Genomic DNA, 17,404 nt, shown 5'->3' with positions numbered 1-17,404 from the left:
GGATTTAATAACCAAATTCAGTAGCATAGCTGGATACAAAGTTAACACTCAAAAATCAATACCATTCCTGTACACAAGAAACAAACAGACTGAGAGAAAAATTAGGGAAACCACACCTTTCACAATAGCATCTAAAAAGATGAAATACTTAGGAATCAATCTAGCAAAAGAAGTAAAAGATCTATGCAGTGAAAATTTTAGTACTCTGAAAAGAGAAATTGAAGAGGATATCAGAAAATGGAAAGATATTCCTTGCTCATGGATGGGAAGAACCAACATTGTGAAAATGGCCATACTCCCAAAATTTTTGTACAAATTCAACACAATCCCAATTAAAATACCATTAGTATACCTCACAGATCTAAAGAAAACATTCCTAAACTTCATCTGTAACCAGAAAAGGCCTAGAATAGCAAAAGCAATCTTGGGAAACAAAGGAAAGGCAGGAGGCATCCAATTCCCAACTTAAAATTGTATTAGAAAGCTACTGTGATAAAATCAGCATGGCACTGGCACAAAAACAGACCTGAAGATCAATGGGAACAGTTTAGAAGATGCAGATTCGACTACAAACACACTCACCTGATCTTTGAGAAAGAAGCCAAGCATGTTCAATGGAAGGATGATAACCTCTTTAATAAATGGTGCTGGAAAAACTGGCTTTCCACATGCTGAAGACTAAAACTAGACCCATGTCTTTCACTATGCACTAACGTAAAGTCACAATGGATGAAAGATCTAAATATTAAAACAGAAACACTAAATTTATTGGAAGAGAAAGTATGTAAAAATCTTGACGACACTGGGCAGGCAGAGATTTCATGAACAAAAACCAAACTGCAGGTGAAATACTTCAAAGAATCAACAACTGGGGTCTCATCTTACTGAAAAGTTTTTGCACATCTAAAGAAATCACCAATAGAATAAAAGAAAACCCATGAATTGGGAAAAAATTTTAGCCCACTACCCCTCAGACAAAGGACTTCTACCTAGGACATTTAAAGAATTTAAAAAAAAATCAGGCCCCCCAAATTCAAACACCCAATCCAAAAATGGGCATCTGAGATGAATACACACTTCTCCAATAAAGAGATACTAATGGCAAATAAATACATGAAAAATGTTCAACATCATTAGTCATTCAAGAAATGCAAATTAAAACAACACTGAGATTCCATCTCACCCCACAAAGAATGGCTGTCATCAAGAAGGCAACCAATAACAAATGCTGGAGAGGCAGAGGGGAGAAAGGAATTCTACTTCACTGCTGGTGGGAGTGTAGATTGGTGAAACCACTGTGGAAATCAATTTGGAGATGCTTCACAAAACTAGGATTGGAAGTCGCATTTAACCCAGCTATTCCCCTTCTGGGTATTTTCCCAGAAGAATTAAAGACATCATACCATAGCGATATACGTGCACCCATGTTTATAGCAGCATAATTTGTTATAGCTAAACCTTGGAAACAACCCAAATGCCCATCCACTGAGGAATGGATAACAAAGATGTGGTATTTTTATACAATGGAGTATTACTCAACTATTTAAAAAGATAAACTCAAGGCTTTTGTAGGGAAATGGATGCAATTAGAGACCATACTCATAAGTGAAATAAATCAGACCCAGATGGGTAAACATCATATTGTCTCCTTGGTGTAGGAACCTGAAGGACTAGGTAAAACTCAAAACATACAATAGATGATAGGAAAGGGAAAGAAATTGCTCAAAGGGAGGAATGACTGGGATGAGGGAAAGAAGGAAGGTAAAATATAAATATATACATGAATAGCTACAATAACTGCATTGCTAATGTCTGATGGTGTACTGAAATGAACAGTTAACGATTACGATTTTTTATGTTGTGATCGATTTTGCATGCTTGCATCTGGTGGTCTGAGCAACTGATTTGAAGGTAACTATATACACTGGAATTACAATGGTGAACTCCTATCATCTTGTCTAATGATACTCTGTATTATCGCTAATGTTTTATCGAAGAATTATTTTCTTATTCTCCTTAATGGTTTGAGCAATCTTTCATTCTTACATCTGGTAATCTGCACAATGTAGCTGAGGATAGCGATATGTAATTTAACAAGCACTGTAGATTTGTATTATTTTGTCTTTAGACCCTGTATCAGTTTGAATGTTCTTGCTCTGATTTGTTTATGTTTGTGATACTGGAATGTTGCTACTGTTGTATTTTGTTTGTTTGTTTCTCATTTACCACTTTCTTTAAAATAAAAAATAAAAAAATTTTAAAAACTTTTAAAAAGAGGAAGTATAATTAGTATCTTTTTTCCATTTAACTATAAACATTGTATTAATCATTTAAAAGAAAAACAACAAAAGAACTTGGTGTGCACCTCATTTCTCAGGCCCAGTACTACAGTTTGGATCTTAAGTGTCCCCCAAGGTCCATGTGGTAAGTAAAGGCTTGTTTTCCAGTGTGGCACTACAGGGAGACGGTGGAACCTTTAAGAGTTGGAGTCTGGCTGGGTGTGGTGGCGCATACTTGTAATCCCAGCACTCCAGAGGCTGAGGCAGGAGGACTGCTACAACTTCCAGGCCACCTGGGCTATAAAGTGAGTTCAAGGCCAGCCTGAACTGCATAGTGAAACCCTGTCTCAAAAAGACAAAAAGAAAAGCAAAAAAACAGTTGGAGCCTAGAGGGAGGTCCTCGGATCACTGACATCATGCCCTTGAGAAAAGAGAGACCTCAGCCCTTACCCTTGCTTTTCCTTCTTAGCTATGAAGAAAGAAGTTTTGGTAGGCCATGATGTGCCAAAGCACTGGGGCCAACCCATCATTGGTGGGCATGAAGCTATGAGCTTTTCTCTTTTTATGTTGAATATCTCATGTACTTGCTACAGTGACTGTGCTAACTATGCAGGCAGAACACTTCCGCTTTTATCTACAGTGAGGATCACATGAAATGTTTACAGTCAGAATGTATACTTCTGCAAATGCTGTGAAAATGCCCTTTTTTTTTTTTTTTTTTTTTTTTTTGGTACCAGGAATCAAACTTAGGACCTTGCATTTGCCAGGCTGCCACCTGTGCCATTGAGCTATACCCCCGGCCTGCCCTTTTTAATACATTAATGACACCTTGTTAGGTTTTACCTAATCTGCTGATGAAGGCTATTATCTTTCTTTAGTGATTTATCTAGAAAAAGCAGAATTTATGCTTAAAAAAGTAACTCTGAAGATGAACTACTATATCTAATGGCTATAACAGCAGGAAAAAAATCTGCTTTGTTTTAATAAGATACGCCTTTTATAGTTCTTTTTTTTCTTTACCTCATCCCTAATTCAATGTACCATTCTGAATGCATAGGATTTCCCAAGGGGAAAATAATTCTCCTTGAATTATCAAAGTGTCACATTCACAGTTCATGGAGAATACTGCTCCGGTTCTCATCAAAACTATACTGCCTGGCACCGGAATCTAAACAGAGCCAATGCAATACACAAACTTAAAATCTGACTGGGATCATGTCATGGAAACAAAATTGGGCTGAAGAACAGAAAATTGGGATCCGATCCTCTGCCAGAACTTCCCCAGCCCTGGGTAAATTCCTGAAAATACTGGGTCTTGACTTCCTACTCCCCCATCCCCTGACTCCCTTATGTTAACTAATGCTTTAGAAATCCAACTTTATATAAAATCCACAATCTCATTAATAAATACACAAAAATCATTTATTCATCACAAAGTTCTGCAGAACAGTTTTGATGTTTTTAAAATATTCAATTTAACCTTAATAGAGCTAATGATTTTTTAAGTTTATATATAAAATACTCCTTTTTCACACCCCCTAATTCCATAGCACTAGCTGACATGTTTCTCAATAAAATTTTTCCTGGGCATATTTAAAGGCCAGTCTCCTCCCAGGCCTCAGCTTGGACTACTTGGCATGCTGGCTGAACACTAATCCTAAATAAAGGCTTTAACAACCCTTTCCATCAACCCAGCAGACAGGTCCAAAGAATAGCTGCAGAACCCATTTCACAAAGCCACAAATTTGCACTGGCTTCGGCTGCACTTGCAAATATTCCCAGCCCTCCTGCTAGCTGTTCTCATCCAGCTCTCTCTCCTTTCTGCATGAGAAAGCCTCCACTTCTGTTTCAACTAGATAGTCTTTTCCTTCTGAGGGATGGTCCTTGCTTATAAGAAGAGGAGCTTTCTGATTCTTTCTGACTGACATGGCCTTGAAATGAAAGGCACTCACTCTGCATCCTGTGGGATTGCTAAACAATAAGAAAAACACAAGTTTCTACCTACTGGTGGCCATTCTTCCCTCCAATGGAGAGAAGTAATGACTGAGCCAAGTAGGGGATAACTATAAACTCTAGACACACTTATATCAATGCTTCGGACTCCCCAGCTCTGTCAATAAAGTAATTTCCCTCTTTCTGAAGCAAACTGTAGTTTAGTCTATACAATTACATTGCCTAATAGCTTTATAGCAAGGCCTGAAGTCAGGTGATGTTGGTTAACCAACTTTGTTCTTCTCCTTCAATACTGTGTTGGCTATTCTGGGTCTTTTGCTTTTCCACATAAACTTCAGAATCACTTTGTCAATAACCACAAAACAACGTGCTGAGACTTTGATTCGAACTGCATTGAATCTGTAGATCATGTTGAGAAGAACTAGCACCTCAGCAATATTGAGTCAGCCTATCTATAAACAGGGTATCTCTTCCCTTTTATTTAGAGCTTATGTAAAGTTTCTGCAATTTACAGTCAATGCTACCGAAACTGCAAATATACAAAGAATCAGCAAACCCCTATAGTAACTGCATTTTTAAATGAATTGCATACCAGCCCTTATGGGCCTGATACCTCAGCTCTGTTAAACTGGTCTGCAATAATCCTGGCGTCTCTTTGAAGAGCTCTAAGAGACAAGTGCATCTGAAGATCCCAGATAAGAGCCAGTGGATATGGGACAGAAATGTTTCCATCAACAATTTAGCTATTAAAACACATGGACTTTATGTGATTATGCTCTCTACTTGTGGCTTTAGAAAGCTTTTCCATTATTATTTTCAACAGCCACTATGGTGATGCCGGGAGGATCCTAAGAGATAACATGCATCAAAAGGCTTTTGTGACTGAGAAGCTGCACGAATAGAAGGGATTAGGATTATTTCATGCTGTACAATCAATTGGGACAAAAGCAACAGATAAATTCTCTCCAAACCATATGGGAATCAGAGTTTGGTGCTTTCCCCCACTGTGTTATGTAACTGTGTGTCCAATGGCGACAGTTCTGTGTCTGTACAGACCCCAACAGCAAGCAGCATCACTAAGTGGGCACCAGATACGGGGTGGAAACAGAATATTGGCAAAAATGTAAAAGAAAGTGAGAACCCAGCCCTAAATGGAAGTAACGTAGTTAGAAGTGGCAAAAGGATAAACACAAAGAGGGTTTTCAAAATGTAAGCATGCACAGACACAGCTCAGCACACTGCACTGCAGACACAGGCTTCCCGTGGTGGAGGCAGACAGCAAGGACAACACTGTGATTCCTAAAAGAAGTAACTTCCCAGCAGGATCTCAGGAGTGGCCGTCCCACAAAGTCCATGCATTCTGCAGGCTTCACCTGCTTCTTTAATGTCTGCAGTTGACATTAAGCTGAGTCAAAGATCTGGGAGATGATCATGACACCACCTTCTTCCTCACCTTCCACATCAAATCTACCACCCGTAATCTGTAGATTAAACCAAACGCCTGCATCTGCTACTATAAGCTCTACCAGCAATCCTGTAGCCCAGTGGTTGTCAACCAGGAGCAATTCACCCCAGCCCCCAGCTTAGGAAACACACAGACCTTTCTGTAGACATATTTCTGGTCATCATGACTGGGGAGGGTTACCAGGTTTGGGCCAGAAATGCTACAAAATACTCTACAATGCACAAGAATTACCGGATCCAAATATCAGCAGGGCTGAGGTAGAGAACATGATATATACCAAGAATTATAATCCTGGTATATGATAGTGTCTCACCCCCCACTTCCTCTCTTCACCTCTCCAACCCATTCTGTTGACAGCACTGCTCCCCAAATGCCACTTAGAAAAGTCAATGGTGAGCCAGTCCTCTTTAGTAGCTTCCATATAGCTAGAGGGAGCCCACATTCCCCTAGCCTTGGTTCTCTACTCTCTTGAGGTCCTGCTTCCTCACTGCTCACTCTACCCAGCCCCAATCACCATGGAATGTCTTACTTCTTGAAGGCAACAAATATCTTGCTGTCCTCAGTTTCTACCTGAATTTGTCCCACCCTACAATTCCTTACCTTGCTTCTCCTTTCAACCTTCCTGGAATACTATTTACAATTTATAATTTACAATTGTAAAGACTATTTATAATTCCCCTGGTATGCCTCATCACTCCAAACCTTCTTCCTTCTTGAGTTGACTTATTACAATTCATAAAGAGATAGTGCCTGCTGGGCATGGTGCTGCATGCCTGGAATCCTGGCAGTTGGGAGGCTGAGGAAGGAGGATCATCATGAGTTAAAGGTCAGCCAGGGCTACATAGTGAGCTCAAGGCCAGCATGAACTACAGAGCAAGACTCTATCTCAAAAAAAAATTACTACTACTACTAATAATAATAATAATTAAAATTAAAATTAAAAAAGAGAGAATGCCTGCATTTTGTTTGAAGTCACTTACTATAATTGTTATAACTATGTATTTACAGTTGCTGGGTTCATCCCTGTCTTACTCAAATGTTACAGAGAACACAGATGTTACTGTATGTTTCATGCTATACTCGTAGGGCCTCTCACAGTACCAGGCACACAGTAAAATGAGCACAGTATTTAACAATTTTCAAAATAAATAACAAAGTAATGAATGATGAGTTCTCGATTTATATGAGTAAGGTCTCTACCTAGGAGACCTGTTCACCCTCACAAGAGTACTGCATCAATACTGACCATGATGCAGAAAGAAGAACAGGCTAGATGGCACCTTGTATGGTGGCCAGAGGCAGGATCCAAGATGGAGGGCGTAGGTGTAGGAGAGACACCAGTGGAAAGAGCTCTGAGGCCAAGGTCATACAGGAGAAGAAAATCACCCTGTGTTCCTGAAGCCACGTGGTCAAAAGAGAGTTTATCTGCCAGTGAGCTGAATTAGAAGAGCAGAGTGGCGAAGATGGCAAGGAAGTGACCAGAATTCTGCAATCCCAAATTAATGGCTTCTTTTGTAACACAGGTAGGAACTGGGGGAAATCAATGCAGAGGAAACAAATCACAGGATTAAAGGAATAGATAAACATCACCTACCAATTACCAATAAAATCATTCAAGGCAGGTTTAAAATCCTAAAAGCAAAACCTTAGTACTCAACACCAGAAAAATTAAATTAATGAAAAGGAATTTGATTAAGCAAGTAAATGCACAATTCAGACTCACGTCCTGAACTGGCATACAGCCAATACAATCATGTCTACACATTCATGTGGTATATTAATCACAACTTAAAGGAACAGAGCTTTAATTCAGTTCATGTTTTAAGGGCATTCAGTTCATGGTCAGCTGCCTCTAAGGCAGAAACAAGAGAGTAGAAGGGGCTGATGGATCAAAGCTGCTGAGCTCATGGCAGCTGGGGGGCAAAGAAGGGGAACAGTGCCGGAGGGAAGGGGCCAGGAACCCTGTAGTACTTAAGGCCACACATCCGCCCAGATACACTCAAAAGTATGCTTTAATCTCCTGGTGCTCCCAAGCCAGTCAAGTTGACAAAGCTTACCCCCCAACATATGGTAAGATGCTTGCGCTATAACAATAAAAAAGCAGTAAAACAAAAATGATCAATGTTTTAACTACACAAATTTTCACAAACACATACCAGTATGGGTGGAAGACCAATACAAAGGGATGGTTTGCTAAACAAGAGTGGTGAGGCAGGAAGGGTTCTCATTGCTGCTGTTGTTGCAATTCTGTAGCACTCTGTTACTCTACCGGTACTATACGGCCTACATTACAAATGAGGGCCAAGAGGTGGTCAAAGAAAAAAATGTAATCTGAGATCTCTTGAGCCACCATGGCAAGAGGATCATAAATTTGAGCCCTTGAGAGACCAATGCTGAGGTTCATAAATTTGATCTCATTCTAGAATATTAAATGACTTAGCAAGACACTGTCTCAAAATAAAAAGTTTTAAAAGGGCTGGATATGTAGCTCAGTGCACAGGTCCTGGGTTCAATCCCCCCACCACAGGGGTGCACCAGATTAAGGTGCACCAGATTAAGTGTTGCTCATCTCTCACCCCCAAAAGGCAAGAATGCTGGGAAACAAGCAAGAAGACTATGCAAATGCTGCAGCATCTGGTGAGCTCAGATCTCTCAGCCAGGGTGTGGAAATTGATACAGAGCCACAGGCCAGCAAATAGTACAATGAAAGCACTTTGAGCCCAACGTTCACTAACAGCAAACCATAAAATATTTTCTCCACCTTCTTTTCTCCTGTGGCTGCTTCTTCACTCACACAAACAATGACTTCACTTGCAAGTGTCTCATCATCTGTGTGCAGGGCCAAACTGTCAAACTGAAATTATCTAGAATACTGGGCAGGTGGCCCAGGTGAAGCCAGCCCCCATGCACTTACCTGCGAATGCTCACAGCAGCCAGAACAATCTATGACAGCTTAGGCCCGGCCACTTACAACTTACAAGTGGCATTAGCGACCCTGGGGAGCTGGTTAGCAAGGAAATAGTTTGGGCCCTTTACCAACTCAAGAGTCAGAATGTGCCATTACAAGCGCTCCAGGTAATTGTCTACACTGAGCTCTAAAAAATTTCTGGTCAATCAGTCTTTGTGTGTCAAGGTGACTGTGGGCACCTCACTCAAGGACACTTCTTCCCAGGCCCTTTTTCTTCCACTGGACTGGTGCCACTAATACCCATGTTGATGACCATGCTGACTCTTACTGTGGGTTGAACTGTGTGGCTCAAAAGGATATGTGCAAGTCCTAAGCCCTGGTACCTGTGAAGGTGACCTCATTTGGAAACAGTCTTTTTACAGATACAGCATAATCAACTCATACAACATGAGATTACACTAGAGTACAGTGGGCCCCAAATTCCACATAACTGGTGTCTTTATAAAGAGAGGAGAAAAGACACAGAGACACAGAGAAAGCATCCTGTGAATCTGGAGGCTGAGGTTGGAGGGGTATGTGCACAAGTCAAGGGATGGCAAGGAACTCAGTGAGACAAGAAACAGACTCTCTCAGAGCACAGAGAAGGAACCACCCCTGCGAACACCTTGATTTCAGATTTCTAAGGACTATGAGAGAATAAATGTCAGCTGTTTTAAGTACTACACTTGTGGAATTTTGCTTCCATAGTCCAAGGAGATTAATACAATTTACAGGTTGGCTAGTCCCCTTACATTCTGGACTCCAGGATCCACTCCGTTCTCTATCGCAGCAGGAGAGTGTTCCAGAAGGTCTGGCCTGTTGCCAACTCTCAATCAAGAGTAGCTATTCCTATTACAGCTGACGGCTGACGAATTGTCACCCTCAGTTGCTTGATATTCGCCTTCTACAAGTCCTGCCCTAACATGGGAGGCATGTCCTAGGAAGTTCTCATCGAAGCCAAGAGGTTTGCAGGCAGAGCCCTGGCCTTGTTCATGGCTTCCCTGGACTGTTCATGGGAACAGTCAGCCTCTCCCCAACCTCAAATGAAAGGCAAAGAATTCAAAGACTGCCTTGCTTGCTTTGTGCAAAAAATTTCAGCTCAAAATACTTATTGATTCCCTCAGCTGCTTACTAGTCTATGATGGTCCAATATCCCATTGGCTGGTCCTTTTCAAGATTCAGCTTCACCTGGGCTGAGGGAGCAGACGTTACTAGAGCTCTCCTCTCCTTTCCCAATGTGGCCTACAGTCGTGAGCCAAGAGAAACAAAGGTTATAGAAGCAGGTGTTTAGACAGCAATCTCCTCACCTTACAGTTCTACAGAAGAGTTGCTCTACCCCAAGAACCACAAATAAAGAGGAAGAGCAAAGAGAACCAGAGAAAACCAAGTCCCATCAGTCTCGCTGAACACCAGCAATGCCAATGAAAGGCACTGGGTCCTCATCCAAGAGGCCCATCCTGAGAGCCTGGCATGACTTTCACAGGACTTCAGAGCACTGGGAAAACTGATGTCTCCAAGAGGGTTATTAAAGCAGTTTCCAGAAATGGAAACCAGAAAGAATCTCACCACTCTGAAATAAAAACTGGTTAAATAAGCTATGACAATCATGAAGTGACTTAAAAAATAAGTTCTCAAAAATATTGATGAGTATAAGGAAATACATGTAGAAAAAAATAAAAGTTCTAAAAGTATGTGTGCGTGTAATATGTACATATTTCATACACAGTTGGCACTGCATATTCTTCGGTTTCACATCTATGGACTGAAAAAACTACAGATCACAAATATTTGGGAAAAAATACGCCTCTACTAAACATAACACAGACTTTTTCTTGTCATTATTCCCTACACAAAAAGAGTATAACAACTATTTATATAACATTTACATTATATTCGACATTACAATTAACCTAAAGATTGATTACAGTATATGGGAGGATATGTAAACATTAAACAAAAAATACTAGCAATTTTGTCTTTTTGTTTCATGGTGCCAGGGACCAAACCAAAGGCTTCACACATGCTAGGCAAGCACTCTACCACTGAGTTACAACTCCAGTCTTCCTATACCCTATTCTATAAGAGACTCAAGCATTCTCAGATTCTGGTATTGTGTGACTGGTCCAGAACCAGTCCTCCATGGATAGTGAGGGACAATTATACACATCATATATATACTGTGTGTGTGGATACATGTCAGATGATGCTAAATGAGGAGAAAAAGCACACAGTTATAAAGACAAAATATAGATACTGTAATCTCTGAGAGGTGAGGTGATAAACAATTCTTCTTCATATGGATTAACTTGTACATGAGGGAGAAAACACAAGGGTCTAGGAGGAAGGGCTGGATGGGAACGGCTATTGCTAGAAGTGAGGCTCTGCATCAGTCAAAGCTCCTGAGTGAAGCCTGATTTCCTCATCCATAAGGAAATCATATTATATCTGAGGCACACTTGGCATCATCTCTACTACATTCACACTGTTTTCTTGAGGACAGTAAAATTTTAAACTTACAAGTTTGTAAGAAGCAATGTGGACCCTAGAAATGATTTATTTTAAAGCAGCAAAAATGTTACATAAGGAAGAACTGGGGGGGGATATATGGCACGTAAGTACAGTTCAATTCTTCAGTGCAGAGTATTCTTTTTAAGGAAATTAAAATTGTGTCTCTTGGAGAGCAAAACTCACCCATCAACTGCATTTACTGAGATTACAGAGTAATTTACTTCCCATATAGTTCCTCTCTAAGAAGGCCAGAGGGAAATGGCACCATGAGATGGCTGGAATGGGCACAGATAGGAGGGTTGCTCCCCATGGAGCAACTGTCGTTCCCTGAAAGAAGACAAGCAAGTGCTCCTACATCTGAATCCCAACCTCAGCTTGGGGGGCCTCAAATTCAATAAATCTCCACCCCAGTCCAATCCACATGCCTCAGCATCCAGGGCTTCAAGCTCTACAGGACAATGGAGGAGATGCAGAAAACTAATGACAACATTTTCATAATAAACTGCACAGAGGAGATGGGGGGAGAGCCCTAAATAATGGTAAGGACACTGGCTTTCAAATATGGATTGAGATCCTTAGCCATACAGTAAACACAGTGCCTATCACACAACAGTTTTTTTAGTGAGAAGTATTAGTCCAGAGTACACTGAAAGGGTCTAGAATACAACAGGAAATACCAGAATGCCTCCCACAGAATGCAAGTAGACATTCTTCGTGAACCATCTTTCAGCGTCACATATGCAATACACACTAACACACACATGTATGCACAAAGAAACATATACAATACTTACATACCCATACCCCATACGCAAGTGCACTCACCCCTGTGCATACACATACAGCATATTTATACATGCGCATGCATACCTATAGACATTCACAAAGCTCACATCCCACATGTATACATGTGAGCACATATGTGAACACACACATGTAACACATATACATATACTCACCTATATCCAACACACATACAAACATATAGGTACACGCGGGGCTGGGGATTTAGCTCAGCGGCAAAAGCGCCTGCCTGGCAAGCGCAAGGTCATGAGTTCGGTTCCCAGTACCAGCGAAAAACCAAAAAAAAAAAAAAAAAAAAAAAAAAAACATATAGGTACACGCACCACGGGTAAGAATCCACTGCTTACCACGGCACATGGTCTTGGTTACCTTTTATAAAAAATTCTGCAATTCTCAGCCGCAGACAGAACAACGGGCTATGCCGAGTTCCTATGTGGAACAGACTTTGCAGGATCATCCCAGAGAGAAAGTAATGATATTTATGGAACTGAAATAAAATGTCAATGCCTATGGTAATTCTGACTGCTCCAATCAAGCATGGTGAGCCACGAGCAGTGAAGAGTAGTACCACCCGTTGCCATCAGCGGGGCTATCACCCAGGTCTGCTCCTCCAAGAAACCTCTATGACCAGTCCCATCCAACTCTATCTCCCATTCCCTTCAGACTCACTCAGTCTTTGTGGCAGATCATCAAAACTACTTTACATTTGCACAGAAAACACCCACGTGTACAGGAATCCCCACAAGGATTTACATCTACATCTTTCCAGCCCAAAGGATCTAGTACAGAGTCCTTGTCTAGCAAAATGAACAACAGGTGCAGGCCTGTTTCCAAACAAAAGAGAACAGTTGGGGCATGCAATACTGTCCCTAGAGGCAACAACTGGAGGAGACATCAGCACAGGTGGAGTGGGCCGTGGGCAGTGAGTGGGATGTCTGCTCTGCAAGGGGAATGAAGCAGGACAGGTAGCACCAGTGTGAGTCTGTATGATCTTCCAGGGCAGCATACAGAGCAGCGCCATTCCCTTATGGGGGGACCTAAGAGGCTGGTAAAGTGAGAAGAATTTTCAAAAAGATTACAGTATAATTGTAGGGCATTGTGGGAAACAGTCTAATAAGTCTTCAAAACGTTAAATATACAATTACCACATGACCCAAGAATTATCATGCACCCATGCTCACAGCAGTGTTACAACAGTCAAAACCAGAAAGCAACCCAAATATCCATCAGTGGATAAACAACAAGGGGTCTATCCATACAATGCAGGTTGTAAGATGGGTGGACGGTGAAGGTATTACACTAAGTGCCATAAGACAGACACAAGAGGACATATACTCAATGACCCCACTTAAGTAAGCCTCCCATAGCAGTCAAATTCACAGAGACAAAAAAGTAGAAGAATGGTTTCCAGGGTGTCTTAGTCACTTTTTTTCCTTGCTGGGACAAATACCTGACACCAGCAACTTAGAGGAGGGCAGGTTTAATTCGGCTCAAAGTTTCCTTCCATCTTCAGCAGGTTTAAACACAGAAACAGCACGGGAGCAGCGCCCGGGTGAAGGAAAGGTGTCACATCATAGTGGCCAGAAAGCAGAGAGGGAAGACAGCAATCAGGGAGGGAAAGATGCCCTTCCAGGTACACTCCAATGACCTGCCTCTCGTTTCTTCCAACCAGGCCCCACCTCCTCACTTGAAGCAAGCTGAACCATCCCTGTGATTCAAGTACTTTCCAAAAGCCCCACCTATGAGTGCCTAAGGCCTCTGAGGATAGGTTTCCATCCAAACAATAACTCAGAGGTAGGCAAGGGGAGGTGGGACTTGTAGCCTGCTGAGTATGTAGGTTCAGGTTAGGAAGATAAAGCAAGTTCTGTAGACAGACAGTGGTGATAGTCAGGACACCATGTGAACATACTTAAAGCTACAGAACTGCATGTCTAACATGAGAACTTTCGTGTTATTTTATCACACGATTTTTTTTTTTAAGGGCTTGGCTAGAGCCCTGAGTTTGAGGGACAGTGAAGAGGCACATGGTGTTTGTCTGCAAAGCACCCAGATACTCCCTTCACCACTGGATGAAAGCCCATGGCTGACTCTCACCTGCGGCACGAATGAGAGGAGTAGGCTCAGTTACGAGGAGAGCACATGGTGGCCAGTCCAGTGATCAGATTAATACCCACCAGTCACCAAAAATAAAGCCACAGAGGCATTAGAGCATTCTGACCTCCAGGTTACAAATGAAGGGAAAGTGACAGAACCCCAAATCAAAACAGCCAACAAGGGCCACTGTTTGACAAACAACATTTAACCCCTCACAAACACCAGAGTCTTAAACTATTTTCTCCACATAAGACAATTGAAAACTGTATTTCCATAACACAGCAAAACCTAAAAAGTTAAACCAACACAAACACCAGGGTCCCACAATGAGAACCCTTAAATCTCTGATGCTGAAAAAGTAACTGTTGTGAAATAATGCAATACCAAGTTAGTAACAAGGGAGGCAACATGTCAAACAAAACCCATGCTTCTGTCTTACTAATGAAAGGTTTGCATCAATGCAGGAATGTCATTGAATTCATTCAAATCTTATGAAAAAAAAAAACACCCAGTGAAGTAAAATTATCCTGTTCTTCACTCACTAAGTGATTTCACTTTGAGGGAAGCAGGCAAACACAAGTCAAATCTAATCAAATTGAATTATGAAGGAATATATTTACCAATCTAAAATTGCTTCTGTGCAAGAAACTTCCTGTAATTTTTATCTATTCTTGCACAACATATGTCCGTTTCTCTAAAATCTCACTGGATTGAGTAGTAAAATGTACCAAGCACACTGCTAATTTTAACACTAGAACAATAAAGCAACATTAGGCATATGAAATTGTAAAAATAACCTAAAACTTTAATATATGCACCACAATGCTTCCTCCACAGATGACCAATTGTTTAGAAAAAATTCATGTAAAGATCAAATAATGGTAATGAATCCAAGACAACTGAACCATCTGGGAGGCAAAAGGGGAGTTATGACTTTATACCTACTTAGGCTGGGTCCTTGGTCATAGCAATTGCAAAAAAGCTTCTGACCACATTTACATATTTGCTCCAGAGCACATGGCAAAGAGCCATAAGGATGTTTTTTTAAAAAATTATATATTAAAACAACACTGAACGAAGAAAGTAAGAAAGGAGGCAACTAGAATGTGCAATGGAGTAGAAGCTGCAAGTTAATCATTTGGAAGATTCTTGCTCTTTCAGTGAATTATCAGAGGCAACAAACTGCAAAGTGCACAGCTCCTTCTGGAGGAAGTCAGCCCATAAAAGTCACTCTAGCTGGGACACCCAAGATAGTGGCGTCCTGGGGCTACTACGTGGTCCCTTTCCACACCCTGTCCCCTGGGCATCTCCATGCCAACGAGTGTCCTGAAGGACATTCAGACCCCCATGAACAGAAGGCATCTTCCTTCCAAAGGACAACAGACTAAAACATGTAATAAGAAGTGGGATGATGCTGGGACCACTGAATTGGTCATTCTTCTGCAAATGCAGCAAAAGGTAGTCCTTTCTGCCAAAAAAAATAATTAAAATAAGTCCATTTCATAAGAATCCCTAGTTTTATAAACTCCTCTTTTTGTAAAATGCTTGTTTCACCATTCCTTGAAAACTTAAAACACAAGGTTATGTGCCCGTACACTACAACTCTGTGACAAAGTTACACAGATCTCAGAATTTACTCTTCCTAGCAACTAAGAAGAGTACTCTTCCTAACTAAGAATTTACTCTTCCGAGCAACTAATTAAACTAGCCAATTAGTTTAGATTGGGAGGCCACGCTCCCACCAGTGGAGTGGGGCACAGTGATGACAGCGTGCCAAGGATAAAATGCCAGTGAATAGCCACTCTATATGCTTGCCCTTTTGCTGGCCTTCCTCAGGCAGCATGTTCTTCTGCAGAAGTTAAGTTTGCCATGCCCCAAAACTCTGAAAGTACGGTTTCTTTTGTCCTGCTTTTGACACCACAAAATTCATTGCCAAAACAGACAGTAAGCCACTGCAGCACAAGATTCAACACCATTGCCAGGGAACAGCCTAAGACTGTGGCACCATCTATCTTAGACTCCCACAGAGTTCCAGGTACCGAGGTACCCTGACAAGTTAAGTAGAAAACACAGCTCTCATCCTGTACATTTAGAACTTCCCCTTGCTAAGGAGCTAGGAGATAAGCAAGAGCACACTCAGGTACTCCTAGGGAGAAAGGAGAAAAGAATTGAGTACATGTGGAACATGATTATGTTCATTACAGAAGGGGTTCCTGGCCCCCCATTCAAGCTCAGGGTGCCAGGGCATACAGGCCCCGCTCTCCGCACACAGTGGGAAAAGTTCCTACAGTAGCTGACCTGAGGATGACAAGCACCTACCTTCACCCGAACTGTCAGGTCGGACATGCTGCTCATCATGTCGTTGATGGACCGGAAGAGCTGCAGCAGGGAATCCACGAAGTCAGCCTCCCCCTTGTTTTCATACAGTCTGCAAGGAAACACACAAAACTGTGGGACCTCAGACAACACCTCACGACTGTTGGATCCTGCATCAGCCAGTCATTAAGAGCTGCCTAGGGGCAGGTCAGGGTGAGAGGCAAGTTCCCCCACATCCCGGAAACATGCAAGGGAATCTGGCAGTCAGATTAATCCAGATCACTCAGTGATGGAGGCCTGCCACCAAATGAATACACAGACATAACACACTACCTATGTACTTGTTGATTCATTAATTATAAGATGACATGTTTATTTTATACATCTAAAAACTACAGAAAATATATAGAGGAAGGAATGGAAGAGATAAAGAGAAAAGAAGAAAGAAAAGTAGAGAAGATGTGAAATTCGGCTTTAATCTCATCCCACAGAGATAATACTATTAATCTGGCATGCTAGCTACTTATATGTTTAAACTTATAATGTTATATAATTAACAGTCATGAGGACATTTAATTGGTCAAAATTAATATGATTTTATAACCATTTAAAATGACATTGACAATAAATTCAAAATTACTTCATTTCAGAGAAATGACACCATATGAATTTATTCATCTTAGTTAATTGTGACTGCAAAATTTTCAAGAGCTGAAGCATATTCAACAAATGGATAATAAGAAAGTTATACACTGGTTATGTGTATGCTAATATGTTTCTAATTGTAAATAAGCTTCATGTAAAAATAATTAGCAGTTACTTCACCTTGCTTAGTTACTAAAAGGCAACCCATTTGCATTTTAAAATGTTGCAACTCAGATGTTTTATTAATACAGACTAGTTTTCTGCCTAATTAAAAGTATGCTCCACCTGAAAACTTGTATACAATAGAAAATTTTGTAAACCAAGTGATAATTAATTACCCTAGAGGTAATCTTACATGCAAATGAGTTTCACTGTAAAGCAAAAAATTCTGTG

General features: G+C 41.0%; 1 protein-coding gene across 3 annotated transcripts in view; it reads right to left on the bottom strand.

Moving 5' to 3' along the window:
* Positions 1-17,404, bottom strand: part of Dock1 (dedicator of cytokinesis 1) — a 518,033-nt gene that overhangs the window by 366,481 nt on the left and 134,148 nt on the right. For all 3 annotated transcript variants that reach the window (XM_005402009.2, XM_005402010.2, XM_013503070.1), the window contains exon 23: positions 16,370-16,478. In XM_005402009.2, coding sequence (XP_005402066.1) covers positions 16,370-16,478 — 109 coding nt within the window. The remainder of the gene's footprint in view (positions 1-16,369; positions 16,479-17,404) is intronic.

The sequence above is a fragment of the Chinchilla lanigera genome, unplaced genomic scaffold (assembly GCF_000276665.1).
Source record: "Chinchilla lanigera isolate Chin_1 unplaced genomic scaffold, ChiLan1.0 scaffold00076, whole genome shotgun sequence".
Lineage (NCBI taxonomy): Eukaryota > Metazoa > Chordata > Mammalia > Rodentia > Chinchillidae > Chinchilla > Chinchilla lanigera.
The sequence above is the reverse complement of the archived record's forward strand: the minus strand, read 5'-3'. Positions and strand labels throughout refer to the sequence as shown.